Raw genomic sequence first — 15,021 nt, 5'->3', positions numbered from 1 at the left:
TCTCTGTAGATAGCCCAGCTAGATGAGGTCACCCTCTGTCTCTCTGTAGATAGCCCAGCTAGATGAGGTCACCCTCTGTCTCTATAGATAGCCCAGCTAGATGAGGTCACCCTCTGTCTCTGTAGATAGCCCAGCTAGATGAGGTCACCCTCTGTCTCTCTGTAGATAGCCCAGCTAGATGAGGTCACCCTGTGTCTCTGTAGATAGCCAAGCTAGGTGAGGTCAGTATCACCCTCTGTCTCTGTAGATAGCCCAGCTAGATGAGGTCACCCTCTGTCTCTGTAGATAGCCCAGCTAGATGAGGTCGCCCTCTGTCTCTGTAGATAGCCCAGCTAGATGAGGTCACCCTCTGTCTCTGTAGATAGCCCAGCTAGCTGAGGTCACCCTCTGTCTCTGTAGATAGCCCAGCTAGATGAGGTCACCCTCTGTCTTTCTGTAGATAGCCCAGCTAGATGAGGTCAGTATCACCCTCTGTCTCTGTAGATAGCCCAGCTAGATGAGGTCAGTATCGGTCTCTGTCTCTGTAGATAGCCCAGCTAGATGAGGTCGCCCTCTGTCTCTGTAGATAGCCCAGCTAGATGAGGTCACCCTCTGTCTCTGTAGATAGCCCAGCTAGATGAGGTCAGTATCGTTCTCTGTCTCTGTAGATAGCCCAGCTAGATGAGGTCAGTATCGGTCTCTGTCTCTGTAAATAGCCCAGCTAGATGAGGTCAGTATCACCCTCTGTCTCTGTAGATAGCCCAGCTAGATGAGGTCAGTATCACCCTCTGTCTCTGTAGATAGCCCAGCTAGATGAGGTCACCCTCTGTCTCTCTGTAGATAGCCCAGCTAGATGAGGTCAGTATCACCATCTCTCTCTGTAGATAGCCCAGCTAGATGAGGTAGGTATCGGTGTCTGTAGATAGCCCAGCTAGATGAGGTCAGTATCGGTGTCTGTAGATAGCCCAGCTAGATGAGGTCAGTATCGTTCTCTGTAGATAGTCCAGCTAGATGAGGTTAGTATCGCCCTCTGTCTCTTTAGATAGCCCAGCTAGATGAGGTCAGTATCGCCCTTGGTCTCTGTAGATAGCCCAGCTAGATGAGGTCAGTATCTGTCTCTGTAGATAGCCCAGCTAGATGAGGTCAGTATCGCCCTCTGTAGATAGCCCAGCTAGATGAGGTCAGTATCGCCCTCTGTAGATAGCCCAGCTAGATGAGGTCAGTATCACCCTCGGTCTCTGTAGATAGCCCAGCTAGATGAGGTCGCCCTCTGTCTCTGTAGATAGCCCAGCTAGATGAGGTCGCCCTCTGTCTCTGTAGATAGCCCAGCTAGATGAGGTCGCCCTCTGTCTCTGTAGATAGCCCAGCTAGATGAGGTCGCCCTCTGTCTCTGTAGATAGCCCAGCTAGATGAGGTCAGTATCGTTCTCTGTCTCTTTAGATAGCCCAGCTAGATGAGGTCAGTATCGGTCTCTGTCTCTGTAGATAGCCCAGCTAGATGAGGTCGCCCTCTGTCTCTGTAGATAGCCCAGCTAGATGAGGTCACCCTCTGTCTCTGTAGATAGCCCAGCTAGATGAGGTCAGTATCATTCTCTGTCTCTGTAGATAGCCCAGCTAGATGAGGTCAGTATCGGCCTCTGTCTCTGTAAATAGCCCAGCTAGATGAGGTCAGTATCACCCTCTGTCTCTGTAGATAGCCCAGCTAGATGAGGTCAGTATCACCCTCTGTCTCTGTAGATAGCCCAGCTAGATGAGGTCACCCTCTGTCTCTGTAGATAGCCCAGCTAGATGAGGTCAGTATCGTTCTCTGTCTCTTTAGATAGCCCAGCTAGATGAGGTCAGTATCGGTCTCTGTCTCTGTAGATAGCCCAGCTAGATGAGGTCGCCCTCTGTCTCTGTAGATAGCCCAGCTAGATGAGGTCACCCTCTGTCTCTGTAGATAGCCCAGCTAGATGAGGTCAGTATCATTCTCTGTCTCTGTAGATAGCCCAGCTAGATGAGGTCAGTATCGGCCTCTGTCTCTGTAAATAGCCCAGCTAGATGAGGTCAGTATCACCCTCTGTCTCTGTAGATAGCCCAGCTAGATGAGGTCAGTATCACCCTCTGTCTCTGTAGATAGCCCAGCTAGATGAGGTCACCCTCTGTCTCTGTAGATAGCCCAGCTAGATGAGGTCAGTATCGCCCTTGGTCTCTGTAGATAGCCCAGCTAGATGAGGTCAGTATCTGTCTCTGTAGATAGCCCAGCTAGATGAGGTCAGTATCGCCCTCTGTAGATAGCCCAGCTAGATGAGGTCAGTATCGCCCTCTGTAGATAGCCCAGCTAGATGAGGACACCCTCTGTCTCTGTAGATAGCCCAGCTATATGAGGTCACCCTCTGTCTCTGTAGATAGCCCAGCTAGATGAGGTCACCCTCTGTCTCTGTAGATAGCCCAGCTAGATGAGGTCAGCATTGGTGTCTGTAGATAGCCCAGCTAGCTGAGGTCACCCTCTGTCTCTGTAAATAGCCCAGCTAGATGAGGTCACCCTCTGTCTCTGTAGATAGCCCAGCTAGATGAGGTCGCCCTCTGTCTCTGTAGATAGCCCAGCTAGATGAGGTCAGTATCGGTCTCTGTCTCTCTGTAGATAGCCCAGCTAGATGAGGTCAGTATCACCCTCTGTCTCTGTAGATAGCCCAGCTAGATGAGGTCGCCCTCTGTCTCTGTAGATAGCCCAGCTAGATGAGGTCAGTATCGTTCTGTCTCTGTAGATAGTCCAGCTAGATGAGGTCAGTATCACCCTCTGTCTCTGTAGATAGCCCAGCTAGATGAGGTCACCCTCTGTCTCTCTGTAGATAGCCCAGCTAGATGAGGTCACCCTCTGTCTCTGTAGATAGCCCAGCTAGATGAGGTCACCCTCTGTCTCTCTGTAGATAGCCCAGCTAGATGAGGTCACCCTGTGTCTCTGTAGATAGCCAAGCTAGGTGAGGTCAGTATCACCCTCTGTCTCTGTAGATAGCCCAGCTAGATGAGGTCACCCTCTGTCTCTGTAGATAGCCCAGCTAGATGAGGTCGCCCTCTGTCTCTGTAGATAGCCCAGCTAGCTGAGGTCACCCTCTGTCTCTGTAGATAGCCCAGCTAGATGAGGTCACCCTCTGTCTCTCTGTAGATAGCCCAGCTAGATGAGGTCAGTATCACCCTCTGTCTCTGTAGATAGCCCAGCTAGATGAGGTCAGTATCGGTCTCTGTCTCTGTAGATAGCCCAGCTAGATGAGGTCGCCCTCTGTCTCTGTAGATAGCCCAGCTAGATGAGGTCACCCTCTGTCTCTGTAGATAGCCCAGCTAGATGAGGTCAGTATCGTTCTCTGTCTCTGTAGATAGCCCAGCTAGATGAGGTCAGTATCGGTCTCTGTCTCTGTAAATAGCCCAGCTAGATGAGGTCAGTATCACCCTCTGTCTCTGTAGATAGCCCAGCTAGATGAGGTCAGTATCACCATCTCTCTCTGTAGATAGCCCAGCTAGATGAGGTAGGTATCGGTGTCTGTAGATAGCCCAGCTAGATGAGGTCAGTATCGGTGTCTGTAGATAGCCCAGCTAGATGAGGTCACCCTCTGTCTCTCTGTAGATAGCCCAGCTAGATGAGGTCAGTATCACCATCTCTCTCTGTAGATAGCCCAGCTAGATGAGGTAGGTATCGGTGTCTGTAGATAGCCCAGCTAGATGAGGTCAGTATCGGTGTCTGTAGATAGCCCAGCTAGATGAGGTCAGTATCGTTCTCTGTAGATAGTCCAGCTAGATGAGGTTAGTATCGCCCTCTGTCTCTTTAGATAGCCCAGCTAGATGAGGTCAGTATCGCCCTTGGTCTCTGTAGATAGCCCAGCTAGATGAGGTCAGTATCTGTCTCTGTAGATAGCCCAGCTAGATGAGGTCAGTATCGCCCTCTGTAGATAGCCCAGCTAGATGAGGTCAGTATCGCCCTCTGTAGATAGCCCAGCTAGATGAGGTCAGTATCGCCCTCTGTAGATAGCCCAGCTAGATGAGGTCAGTATCGCCCTCTGTAGATAGCCCAGCTAGATGAGGTCGCCCTCTGTCTCTGTAGATAGCCCAGCTAGATGAGGTCACCCTCTGTCTCTGTAGATAGCCCAGCTAGATGAGGTCAGTATCATTCTCTGTCTCTGTAGATAGCCCAGCTAGATGAGGTCAGTATCGGCCTCTGTCTCTGTAAATAGCCCAGCTAGATGAGGTCAGTATCACCCTCTGTCTCTGTAGATAGCCCAGCTAGATGAGGTCAGTATCACCCTCTGTCTCTGTAGATAGCCCAGCTAGATGAGGTCACCCTCTGTCTCTGTAGATAGCCCAGCTAGATGAGGTCAGTATCGTTCTCTGTCTCTTTAGATAGCCCAGCTAGATGAGGTCAGTATCGGTCTCTGTCTCTGTAGATAGCCCAGCTAGATGAGGTCGCCCTCTGTCTCTGTAGATAGCCCAGCTAGATGAGGTCACCCTCTGTCTCTGTAGATAGCCCAGCTAGATGAGGTCAGTATCATTCTCTGTCTCTGTAGATAGCCCAGCTAGATGAGGTCAGTATCGGCCTCTGTCTCTGTAAATAGCCCAGCTAGATGAGGTCAGTATCACCCTCTGTCTCTGTAGATAGCCCAGCTAGATGAGGTCAGTATCACCCTCTGTCTCTGTAGATAGCCCAGCTAGATGAGGTCACCCTCTGTCTCTGTAGATAGCCCAGCTAGATGAGGTCAGTATCGCCCTTGGTCTCTGTAGATAGCCCAGCTAGATGAGGTCAGTATCTGTCTCTGTAGATAGCCCAGCTAGATGAGGTCAGTATCGCCCTCTGTAGATAGCCCAGCTAGATGAGGTCAGTATCGCCCTCTGTAGATAGCCCAGCTAGATGAGGACACCCTCTGTCTCTGTAGATAGCCCAGCTATATGAGGTCACCCTCTGTCTCTGTAGATAGCCCAGCTAGATGAGGTCACCCTCTGTCTCTGTAGATAGCCCAGCTAGATGAGGTCAGCATTGGTGTCTGTAGATAGCCCAGCTAGCTGAGGTCACCCTCTGTCTCTGTAAATAGCCCAGCTAGATGAGGTCACCCTCTGTCTCTGTAGATAGCCCAGCTAGATGAGGTCGCCCTCTGTCTCTGTAGATAGCCCAGCTAGATGAGGTCAGTATCGGTCTCTGTCTCTCTGTAGATAGCCCAGCTAGATGAGGTCAGTATCACCCTCTGTCTCTGTAGATAGCCCAGCTAGATGAGGTCGCCCTCTGTCTCTGTAGATAGCCCAGCTAGATGAGGTCAGTATCGTTCTGTCTCTGTAGATAGTCCAGCTAGATGAGGTCAGTATCACCCTCTGTCTCTGTAGATAGCCCAGCTAGATGAGGTCACCCTCTGTCTCTCTGTAGATAGCCCAGCTAGATGAGGTCACCCTCTGTCTCTGTAGATAGCCCAGCTAGATGAGGTCACCCTCTGTCTCTCTGTAGATAGCCCAGCTAGATGAGGTCACCCTGTGTCTCTGTAGATAGCCAAGCTAGGTGAGGTCAGTATCACCCTCTGTCTCTGTAGATAGCCCAGCTAGATGAGGTCACCCTCTGTCTCTGTAGATAGCCCAGCTAGATGAGGTCGCCCTCTGTCTCTGTAGATAGCCCAGCTAGCTGAGGTCACCCTCTGTCTCTGTAGATAGCCCAGCTAGATGAGGTCACCCTCTGTCTCTCTGTAGATAGCCCAGCTAGATGAGGTCAGTATCACCCTCTGTCTCTGTAGATAGCCCAGCTAGATGAGGTCAGTATCGGTCTCTGTCTCTGTAGATAGCCCAGCTAGATGAGGTCGCCCTCTGTCTCTGTAGATAGCCCAGCTAGATGAGGTCACCCTCTGTCTCTGTAGATAGCCCAGCTAGATGAGGTCAGTATCGTTCTCTGTCTCTGTAGATAGCCCAGCTAGATGAGGTCAGTATCGGTCTCTGTCTCTGTAAATAGCCCAGCTAGATGAGGTCAGTATCACCCTCTGTCTCTGTAGATAGCCCAGCTAGATGAGGTCAGTATCACCATCTCTCTCTGTAGATAGCCCAGCTAGATGAGGTAGGTATCGGTGTCTGTAGATAGCCCAGCTAGATGAGGTCAGTATCGGTGTCTGTAGATAGCCCAGCTAGATGAGGTCAGTATCGCCCTCTGTAGATAGCCCAGCTAGATGAGGTCAGTATCGCCCTCTGTAGATAGCCCAGCTAGATGAGGTATAGACCCTCTCTGTCTCTCTGTAGATAGCCCAGCTAGATGAGGTATAGACCCTCTCTGTCTCTCTGTAGATAGCCCAGCTAGATGAGGTCGCCCTCTGTCTCTGTAGATAGCCCAGCTAGATGAGGTCGCCCTCTGTCTCTGTAGATAGCCCAGCTAGATGAGGTCAGTATCGTTCTCTGTCTCTTTAGATAGCCCAGCTAGATGAGGTCAGTATCGGTCTCTGTCTCTGTAGATAGCCCAGCTAGATGAGGTCGCCCTCTGTCTCTGTAGATAGCCCAGCTAGATGAGGTCACCCTCTGTCTCTGTAGATAGCCCAGCTAGATGAGGTCAGTATCATTCTCTGTCTCTGTAGATAGCCCAGCTAGATGAGGTCAGTATCGGCCTCTGTCTCTGTAAATAGCCCAGCTAGATGAGGTCAGTATCACCCTCTGTCTCTGTAGATAGCCCAGCTAGATGAGGTCAGTATCACCCTCTGTCTCTGTAGATAGCCCAGCTAGATGAGGTCACCCTCTGTCTCTCTGTAGATAGCCCAGCTAGATGAGGTCAGTATCGCCCTTGGTCTCTGTAGATAGCCCAGCTAGATGAGGTCAGTATCTGTCTCTGTAGATAGCCCAGCTAGATGAGGTCAGTATCGCCCTCTGTAGATAGCCCAGCTAGATGAGGTCAGTATCGCCCTCTGTAGATAGCCCAGCTAGATGAGGTCAGTATCGCCCTCTGTAGATAGCCCAGCTAGATGAGGTCAGTATCACCCTCGGTCTCTGTAGCCCAGCTAGATGAGGTATAGACCCTCTCTGTCTCTCTGTAGATAGCCCAGCTAGATAAGGTATTGACCCTCTCTGTCTCTCTGTAGATAGCCCAGCTAGATGAGGTCAGTATCGTTCTCTGTCTCTGTAGATAGCCAAGCTAGATGAGGTCAGTATCGTTCTCTGTCTCTGTAGATAGCCAAGCTAGATGAGGTCAGTATCGGTCTCGGTATCTGTAGATAGCCCAGCTAGATGAGGTAGGTATCGGTGTCTGTAGATAGCCCAGCTAGATGAGGTAGGTATCAGTGTCTGTAGATAGCCCAGCTAGATGAGGTCAGTATCGGTGTCTGTAGATAGCCCAGCTAGATGAGGTTAGTATCGTCCTCTGTCTCTTTAGATAGCCCAGCTAGATGAGGTCAGTATCGCCCTTGGTCTCTGTAGATAGCCCAGCTAGATGAGGTCAGTATCTGTCTCTGTAGATAGCCCAGCTAGATGAGGTCAGTATCGCCCTCTGTCTCTGTAGATAGCCCAGCTAAATGAGGTATTGACCCTCTCTGTCTCTCTGTAGATCGCCCAGCTAGATGAAGTATAGACCCTCTCTGTCTCTGTAGATAGCCCAGCTAGATGAGGCTAAGATCCGTATCAGCGCTCTGAGGTCAGTCATCGACCTGCTGCTGCTCTACGGCTTCACACTGCTGTCTGAACGCCCCAGCGCCGCCCCCCAGACCTCCCATTCGCCAGCCAACCAGGAAGACCAGGGGGAGGGGGAGGAGCCGGAGGAGGGGAGCAGCACCGCTCAGTCCATCCTGATGATGCTGTCCGACTTCCTGGACAGCGAGGTGTGTGTTAGGAAGTGTGTGTGTATTTATTATGCGGTGTGTGTGTATTTGTGATTCGGTGTGTGTGTGTGTTTGTGATTGGGTGTGTGTGTGTTTGTGATTGGGTGTGTGTGTGTTTATGATTCGTTGTGTGTGACTATGATTCGGTGTGTGTTTGTGTGTGTTTATGATTCGGTGTGTGTGTGTGTTTATGATTCGGTGTGTGTGTGTGTTTATGATTCGGTGTGTGTGTGTGTTTATGATTCTGTGTGTGTACAGGTATCTGAGCTGCGTACCGAGACAGCGGAGGGTCTGGCCAAACTGATGTATTCCGGCCGGATCTCCAGTGCCAAGCTCCTCTCCCGATTGGTGTTGCTATGGTACAACCCCGTCACCGAGGACGACACCAGACTACGCCACTGCCTCGGAGTGTTCTTCCAGCTGTACGCCCGGGAGAGCAGGTACGACACACCCTACTCTGACCCCTAGATACTCTGGGGATATACTCTGACCCCTAGATACTCTGGGGATATACTCTGACCCCTAGATACTCTGGGGATATACTCTGACCCCTAGATACTCTGGGGAGATACTCTGACCCCTAGATACTCTGACCCCTAGATACACTGAGGATATACTCTGACCCCTAGATACTCTGACCCCTAGATACTCTGACCCCTAGATACTCTGACCCCTAGATACTCTGACCCCTAGATACTCTGACCCCTAGATACTCTGACCCCTAGATACTCTGAGGATATACTCTGACCCCTAGATACTCTGACCCCTGGATACTCTGGGGAGATACTCTGACCCCTAGATACTCTGACCCCTAGATACTCTGGGGAGATACTCTGACCCCTAGATACTCTGACCCCTAGATACTCTGACCCCTAGATACTCTGACCCCTAGATACTCTGGGGAGATACTCTGACCCCTAGATACTCTGACCCCTAGATACTCTGAGGATATACTCTGACCCCTAGATACTCTGACCCCTAGATACTCTGACCCCTAGATACTCTGACCCCTAGATACTCTGACCCCTAGATACTGACCCCTAGATACTCTGACCCCTAGATACTCTGACCCCTAGATACTCTGACCCCTAGATACACTGACCCCTAGATACTCTGACCCCTAGATACTCTGACCCCTAGATACTCTGACCCCTAGATACTCTGACCCCTAGATACTCTGACCCCTAGATACTCTGACCCCTAGATACACTGAGGATATACTCTGACCCCTAGATACTCTGACCCCTAGATACTCTGACCCCTAGATACTCTGACCCCTAGATACTCTGACCCCTAGATACTCTGACCCCTAGATACTCTGACCCCTAGATACTCTGTGGATATACTCTGACCCCTAGATACTCTGACCCCTAGATACTCTGGGGATATACTCTGACCCCTAGATACTCTGACCCCTAGATACTCTGACCCCTAGATACTCTGGGGATATACTCTGACCCCTAGATACTCTGACCCCTAGATACTCTGGGGATATACTCTGACCCCTAGATACTCTGACCCCTAGATACTCTGACCCCTAGATACTCTGGGGATATACTCTGACCCCTAGATACACTGACCCCTAGATACTCTGACCCCTAGATACTCTGACCCCTAGATACTCTGACCCCTAGATACACTGACCCCTAGATACTCTGACCCCTAGATACTCTGACCCCTAGATACACTGACCCCTAGATACTCTGACCCCTAGATAATCTGACCCCTAGATACTCTGGGGATATACTCTGACCCCTAGATACTCTGACCCCTAGATAATCTGACCCCTAGATACTCTGGGGATATACTCTGACCCCTAGATACTCTGACCCCTGGATACTCTGACCCCTAGATACACTGACCCCTAGATACTCTGACCCCTAGATAATCTGACCCCTAGATACTCTGGGGATATACTCTGACCCCTAGATACTCTGACCCCTAGATAATCTGACCCCTAGATACTCTGGGGATATACTCTGACCCCTAGATACTCTGACCCCTGGATACTCTGACCCCTAGATACTCTGACCCCTAGATACTCTGACCCCTAGATACTCTGACCCCTAGATAATCTGACCCCTAGATACTCTGGGGATATACTCTGACCCCTAGATACTCTGACCCCTAGATACTCTGACCCCTAGATACTCTGACCCCTAGATACACTGACCCCTAGATACTCTGACCCCTAGATACTCTGACCCCTAGATACACTGACCCCTAGATACTCTGACCCCTAGATAATCTGACCCCTAGATACTCTGGGGATATACTCTGACCCCTAGATACTCTGACCCCTAGATAATCTGACCCCTAGATACTCTGGGGATATACTCTGACCCCTAGATACTCTGACCCCTGGATACTCTGACCCCTAGATACACTGACCCCTAGATACTCTGACCCCTAGATAATCTGACCCCTAGATACTCTGGGGATATACTCTGACCCCTAGATACTCTGACCCCTAGATAATCTGACCCCTAGATACTCTGGGGATATACTCTGACCCCTAGATACTCTGACCCCTGGATACTCTGACCCCTAGATACTCTGACCCCTAGATACTCTGACCCCTAGATAATCTGACCCCTAGATACTCTGGGGATATACTCTGACCCCTAGATACTCTGACCCCTAGATAATCTGACCCCTAGATACTCTGGGGATATACTCTGACCCCTAGATACTCTGACCCCTGGATACTCTGACCCCTAGATACTCTGACCCCTAGATACTCTGACCCCTAGATACTCTGACCCCTAGATACACTGACCCCTAGATAATCTGTATATACAGCACCAGTCAAACGTTTGGACATCTAGTCATTCCAGGGTTTTAATTTATTTATTTTTACTGTTTTCTACATTGTAGAATAATATTGAAGACATCAACACTATGAAATAACACATATGGAATCATGTAGTAACCAAAAAAGTGTTAAACAAATAAAAATATATTTTACATTCTTCAAAATAGCCACGCTTTGCCTTGATGAGAGCTTTGCACCCGCTTGGCATTCTCTCAACCAGCTTCACCTGGAATGCTTTTCCAACAGTCTTGAAGGAGTTCCCACATATGCTGAGCACTTGTTGGCTGTTTTTCCTTCACTCTGCCGTCCAACTCATCCCAAACCATCTCAATTGGGTTGAGGTCGGGTGATTGTGGAGGCCGGGTCATCTGATGCAGCACTCCATCACTCTCCTTGGTCAAATGGCCCTTACACAGCCTGGAGGTGTGTTGGGTCATTGTCCTGTTTCAAAACAGGATAGTCCCATTAAGCGCAAACCAGAAGTCTGCCTTGAATTCTAAATATATAATTGACAGTGTCACAGGCAAAGCACCCCCACATCATCACACCTCCTCCTCCATGCTTCGCGGTGGGAACCACACAGGCAGAGGTCATCCGTTTACCTACTCTGTGTCTCACAAACATCGCAGATTTGGACTCATCAGACCAAAGGACAGATTTCCACCGGTCTAATGTCCATTGCTCGTATTTCTTGGCCCAAGCAAGTCTCTTCTTATTATTGGTGTCCTTTAGTAGTGGTTTCTTTGCAGCAATTCAACCATGAAGGTCTGATCCACACAGTCTCCTCTGAACAGTTGGTGTTGAGATGTGTCTGGTACTTGAACTCTGTGAAGCATTTATTTGGGCTGCAATCTAAGGCTGGTAACTAATGAATTTATCCTCTGCAGCAGAGGGTCAGAGGGTCTCTGGGTCTTCCTTTCCTGTGGCCTCATGAGAGACAGTTTCATCACAGCGCTTGATGGTTGTTGCGACTGAACTTCCTGTTTGACTGACCTTCATGTCTTAAAGTAATGATGGACTGTCATTTCTCTTTACTTATTTGAGCTGTTCTTGCCATAATATGGACTTGGTCTTTTACCAAATAGGGCTATCTTCTGTATAACCCCCCTATCTTGTCACAACACAACTGATTAGCTGTCAAGGCAAAGGGTGGCTACGTTGAAGAATCTCAAATATAAAATATATTTTGATTTGTTTAACACCGTTTTGGTTACTACATGATTCCATATTTACGTGTGTACTGACTGTGTGTTCAGGGCCCACCAGCAGTGTGTTTACTGACTGTGTGTTCAGGGCCCACCAGCAGTGTGTTTACTGACTGTGTGTTCAGGGCCCACCAGCAGTGTGTTTACTGACTGTGTGTTCAGGGCCCACCAGCAGTGTGTTTACTGACTGTGTGTGTTCAGGGCCCACCAGGAGTGTGTTTACTGACTGTGTGTGTGTGTGTTCAGGGCCCACCAGGAGTGTGTTTACTGACTGTGTGTGTGTTCAGGGCCCACCAGGAGTGTGTTTACTGACTGTGTGTGTGTTCAGGGCCCACCAGGAGTGTGTTTACTGACTGTGTTCAGGGCCCACCAGGAGTGTGTTTACTGACTGTGTGTTCAGGGCCCACCAGCAGTGTGTTTACTGACTGTGTGTTCAGGGCCCACCAGCAGTGTGTTTACTGACTGTGTGTTCAGGGCCCACCAGCAGTGTGTTTACTGACTGTGTGTGTTCAGGGCCCACCAGGAGTGTGTGGAGGAGTGCTTCCTGCCCACCAGCAGTGTGTTTACTGACTGTGTGTGTGTGTGTGTGTTCAGGGCCCACCAGGAGTGTGTGGAGGAGTGCTTCCTGCCCACCCTCCAGACCCTGCTGAATGCTCCGGCTACGTCTCCATTGGCCGAGGTGGACGTCACCAACGTAGCAGAGCTGCTGGTGGAGCTGACACGGCCCAGCTCTCTCATAAAGCCTGGAGACACACAGGTAATATTTAATATAACCTGATAACATCTATACAACAGTGATGGGGGGGGGGTCCATAGATATACAGACCTCTAACACACAGGTAATATTTAATATAACCTCTATATAATAGTGATGGGGGGGTCCATAGATATACAGACCTCTAACACACAGGTAATATTTAATATAACATCTATATAATAGTGATGGGGGGGGGGGGTCCATAGATATACAGACCTCTAACACACAGGTAATATAACATCTATATAATAGTGATGGGGGGGGGGTCCATAGATATACAGACCTCTAACACACAGGTAATATAACATCTATATAATAGTGATGGGGGGGGGGGGGGGGGTCCATAGATATACAGACCTCTAACACACAGGTAATATAACATCTATATAATAGTGATGGGGGGGGGGGTCCATAGATATACAGACCTCTAACACACAGGTAATATAACATCTATATAATAGTGATGGGGGGGGGTCCATAGATATACAGACCTCTAACACACAGGTAATATAACATCTATATAATAGTGATGGGGGGGGGGGGGTCCATAGATATACAGACCTCTAACACACAGGTAATATAACATCTATATAATAGTGATGGGGGGGGGTCCATAGATATACAGACCTCTAACACACAGGTAATATAACATCTATATAATAGTGATGGGGGGGGGGGTCTATAGATATACAGACCTCTAACACACAGGTAATATAACATCTATATAATAGTGATGGGGGGGGGGGGTCCATAGATATACAGACCTCTAACACACAGGTAATATAACATCTATATAATAGTGATGGGGGGGGGATATACAGACCTCTAACACACAGGTAATATAACATCTATATAATAGTGATGGGGGGGGGGGGGGTCCATAGATATACAGACCTCTAACACACAGGTAATATAACATCTATATAATAGTGATAGATATACAGACCTCTAACACACAGGTAATATAACATCTATATAATAGTGATGGGGGGGGGGGGGGGGGTCCATAGATATACAGACCTCTAACACACAGGTAATATAACATCTATATAATAGTGATGGGGGGGGGGGTCCATAGATATACAGACCTCTAACACACAGGTAATATAACATCTATATAATAGTGATGGGGGGGGGGGTCCATAGATATACAGACCTCTAACACACAGGTAATATAACATCTATATAATAGTGATGGGGGATATATATATATATAATTTTATTTTGCTAGGTAGCGTTAGCTAGCGCTATTCAGCTGTACCTAACTTGTCCTCCATCTTGTTTTTAAACAGTGAACATGTTTTCAGAGCTTGTTTTCTCGTGGCTCTCTGCACCAGACACACGGTGAACAATATGTTTGGAACCTCGAATTTCAATAAAATCACTACATCTAGAATCACAATACATCTAGAATCACAATACATCTAGAATCACAATACATGGAGAATCACAATACATGGAGAATCACAATACATGAATTACTGGTCTCATCCCTCTGTCTGAAGTGTGTTCTCTGGAGGCTAAACGTGTGTGTGTGTGTGTGTGTGTGTGTAGGAGGTGTGTGTCCATGACCACCTGGCAGTGCGTGTGTGTGGTGAGATGCTGAAGGACCCGTCAGCTCCCGAAGTCCGTCTCTACGCCAAAGTACTGAACAGTCTGGAGCTCAGTGCTGACGGCAACACAACTAGAGACCTGGTGACCCTGTTACAACAAGTTACACAGGTACAGTACTGACAACAACACAACACCTGGTGACCCTGTTACAACACAACACCTGGTGACCCTGTTACAGCACAACACCTGGTGACCCTGTTACAGCACAACACCTGGTGACCCTGTTACAACACAACACCTGGTGACCCTGTTACAACAAGTTACACAGGTACAGTACTGACAACAACACAACACCTGGTGACCCTGTTACAACACAACACCTGGTGACCCTGTTACAGCACAACACCTGGTGACCCTGTTACAACACAACACATTACCTGATGACACCAAACTGTCTGTGTAGGAGGTGAAGGATCGTATCGCTTTGCGTGCTGTGGAGAAGCTGATTGGACAACTGCAGGACTCCAACAACCAACCAGATCTCAGCACTACGACACTACAGCCTGTAGATGTCAACACTGAGGGTAAAGAGAGAGAGGAGACTAATACTGAGGGTAGAGAGAGAGAGGAGACTACTACTGAGGGTAGAGAGAGAGAGGAGACTACTACTGAGGGTAGAGAGAGAGAGGAGACTACTACTGAGGGTAGAGAGAGAGAGGAGACTACCACTGAGGGTAGAGAGAGAGGAGACTACTACTGAGGGTAGAGAGAGAGAGAGGAGACTACTACTGAGGGTAGAGAGAGAGAGAGGAGACTACTACTGAGGGTAGAGAGAGAGAGAGGAGACTACTACTGAGGGTAGAGAGAGGAGACTACTACTGAAGGTAGAGAGAGAGAGGAGACTACTACTGAGGGTAGA

At 49.0% G+C, this 15,021-nt stretch overlaps 1 protein-coding gene across 5 annotated transcripts in view; it reads left to right on the top strand.

Moving 5' to 3' along the window:
• Window positions 1-15,021, top strand: part of LOC139374585 (non-SMC condensin I complex, subunit G) — a 47,857-nt gene that overhangs the window by 31,447 nt on the left and 1,389 nt on the right. For 2 of the 5 annotated variants that reach the window (XM_071115598.1, XM_071115597.1), the window contains exons 15-19: window positions 7,544-7,771; window positions 8,030-8,211; window positions 12,386-12,548; window positions 14,103-14,270; window positions 14,566-14,716. In XM_071115598.1, coding sequence (XP_070971699.1) covers window positions 7,544-7,771; window positions 8,030-8,211; window positions 12,386-12,548; window positions 14,103-14,270; window positions 14,566-14,716 — 892 coding nt within the window. The remainder of the gene's footprint in view (window positions 1-7,543; window positions 7,772-8,029; window positions 8,212-12,385; window positions 12,549-14,102; window positions 14,271-14,565; window positions 14,717-15,021) is intronic. The other 3 variants (XM_071115601.1, XM_071115599.1, XM_071115600.1) reach the window with 3 other exon arrangements.

This window comes from Oncorhynchus clarkii, chromosome 19 (assembly GCF_045791955.1).
Source record: "Oncorhynchus clarkii lewisi isolate Uvic-CL-2024 chromosome 19, UVic_Ocla_1.0, whole genome shotgun sequence".
Lineage (NCBI taxonomy): Eukaryota > Metazoa > Chordata > Actinopteri > Salmoniformes > Salmonidae > Oncorhynchus > Oncorhynchus clarkii.
Note: the sequence above shows the minus strand (reverse complement) of the source record. Positions and strands in the feature narration are given on the sequence as shown.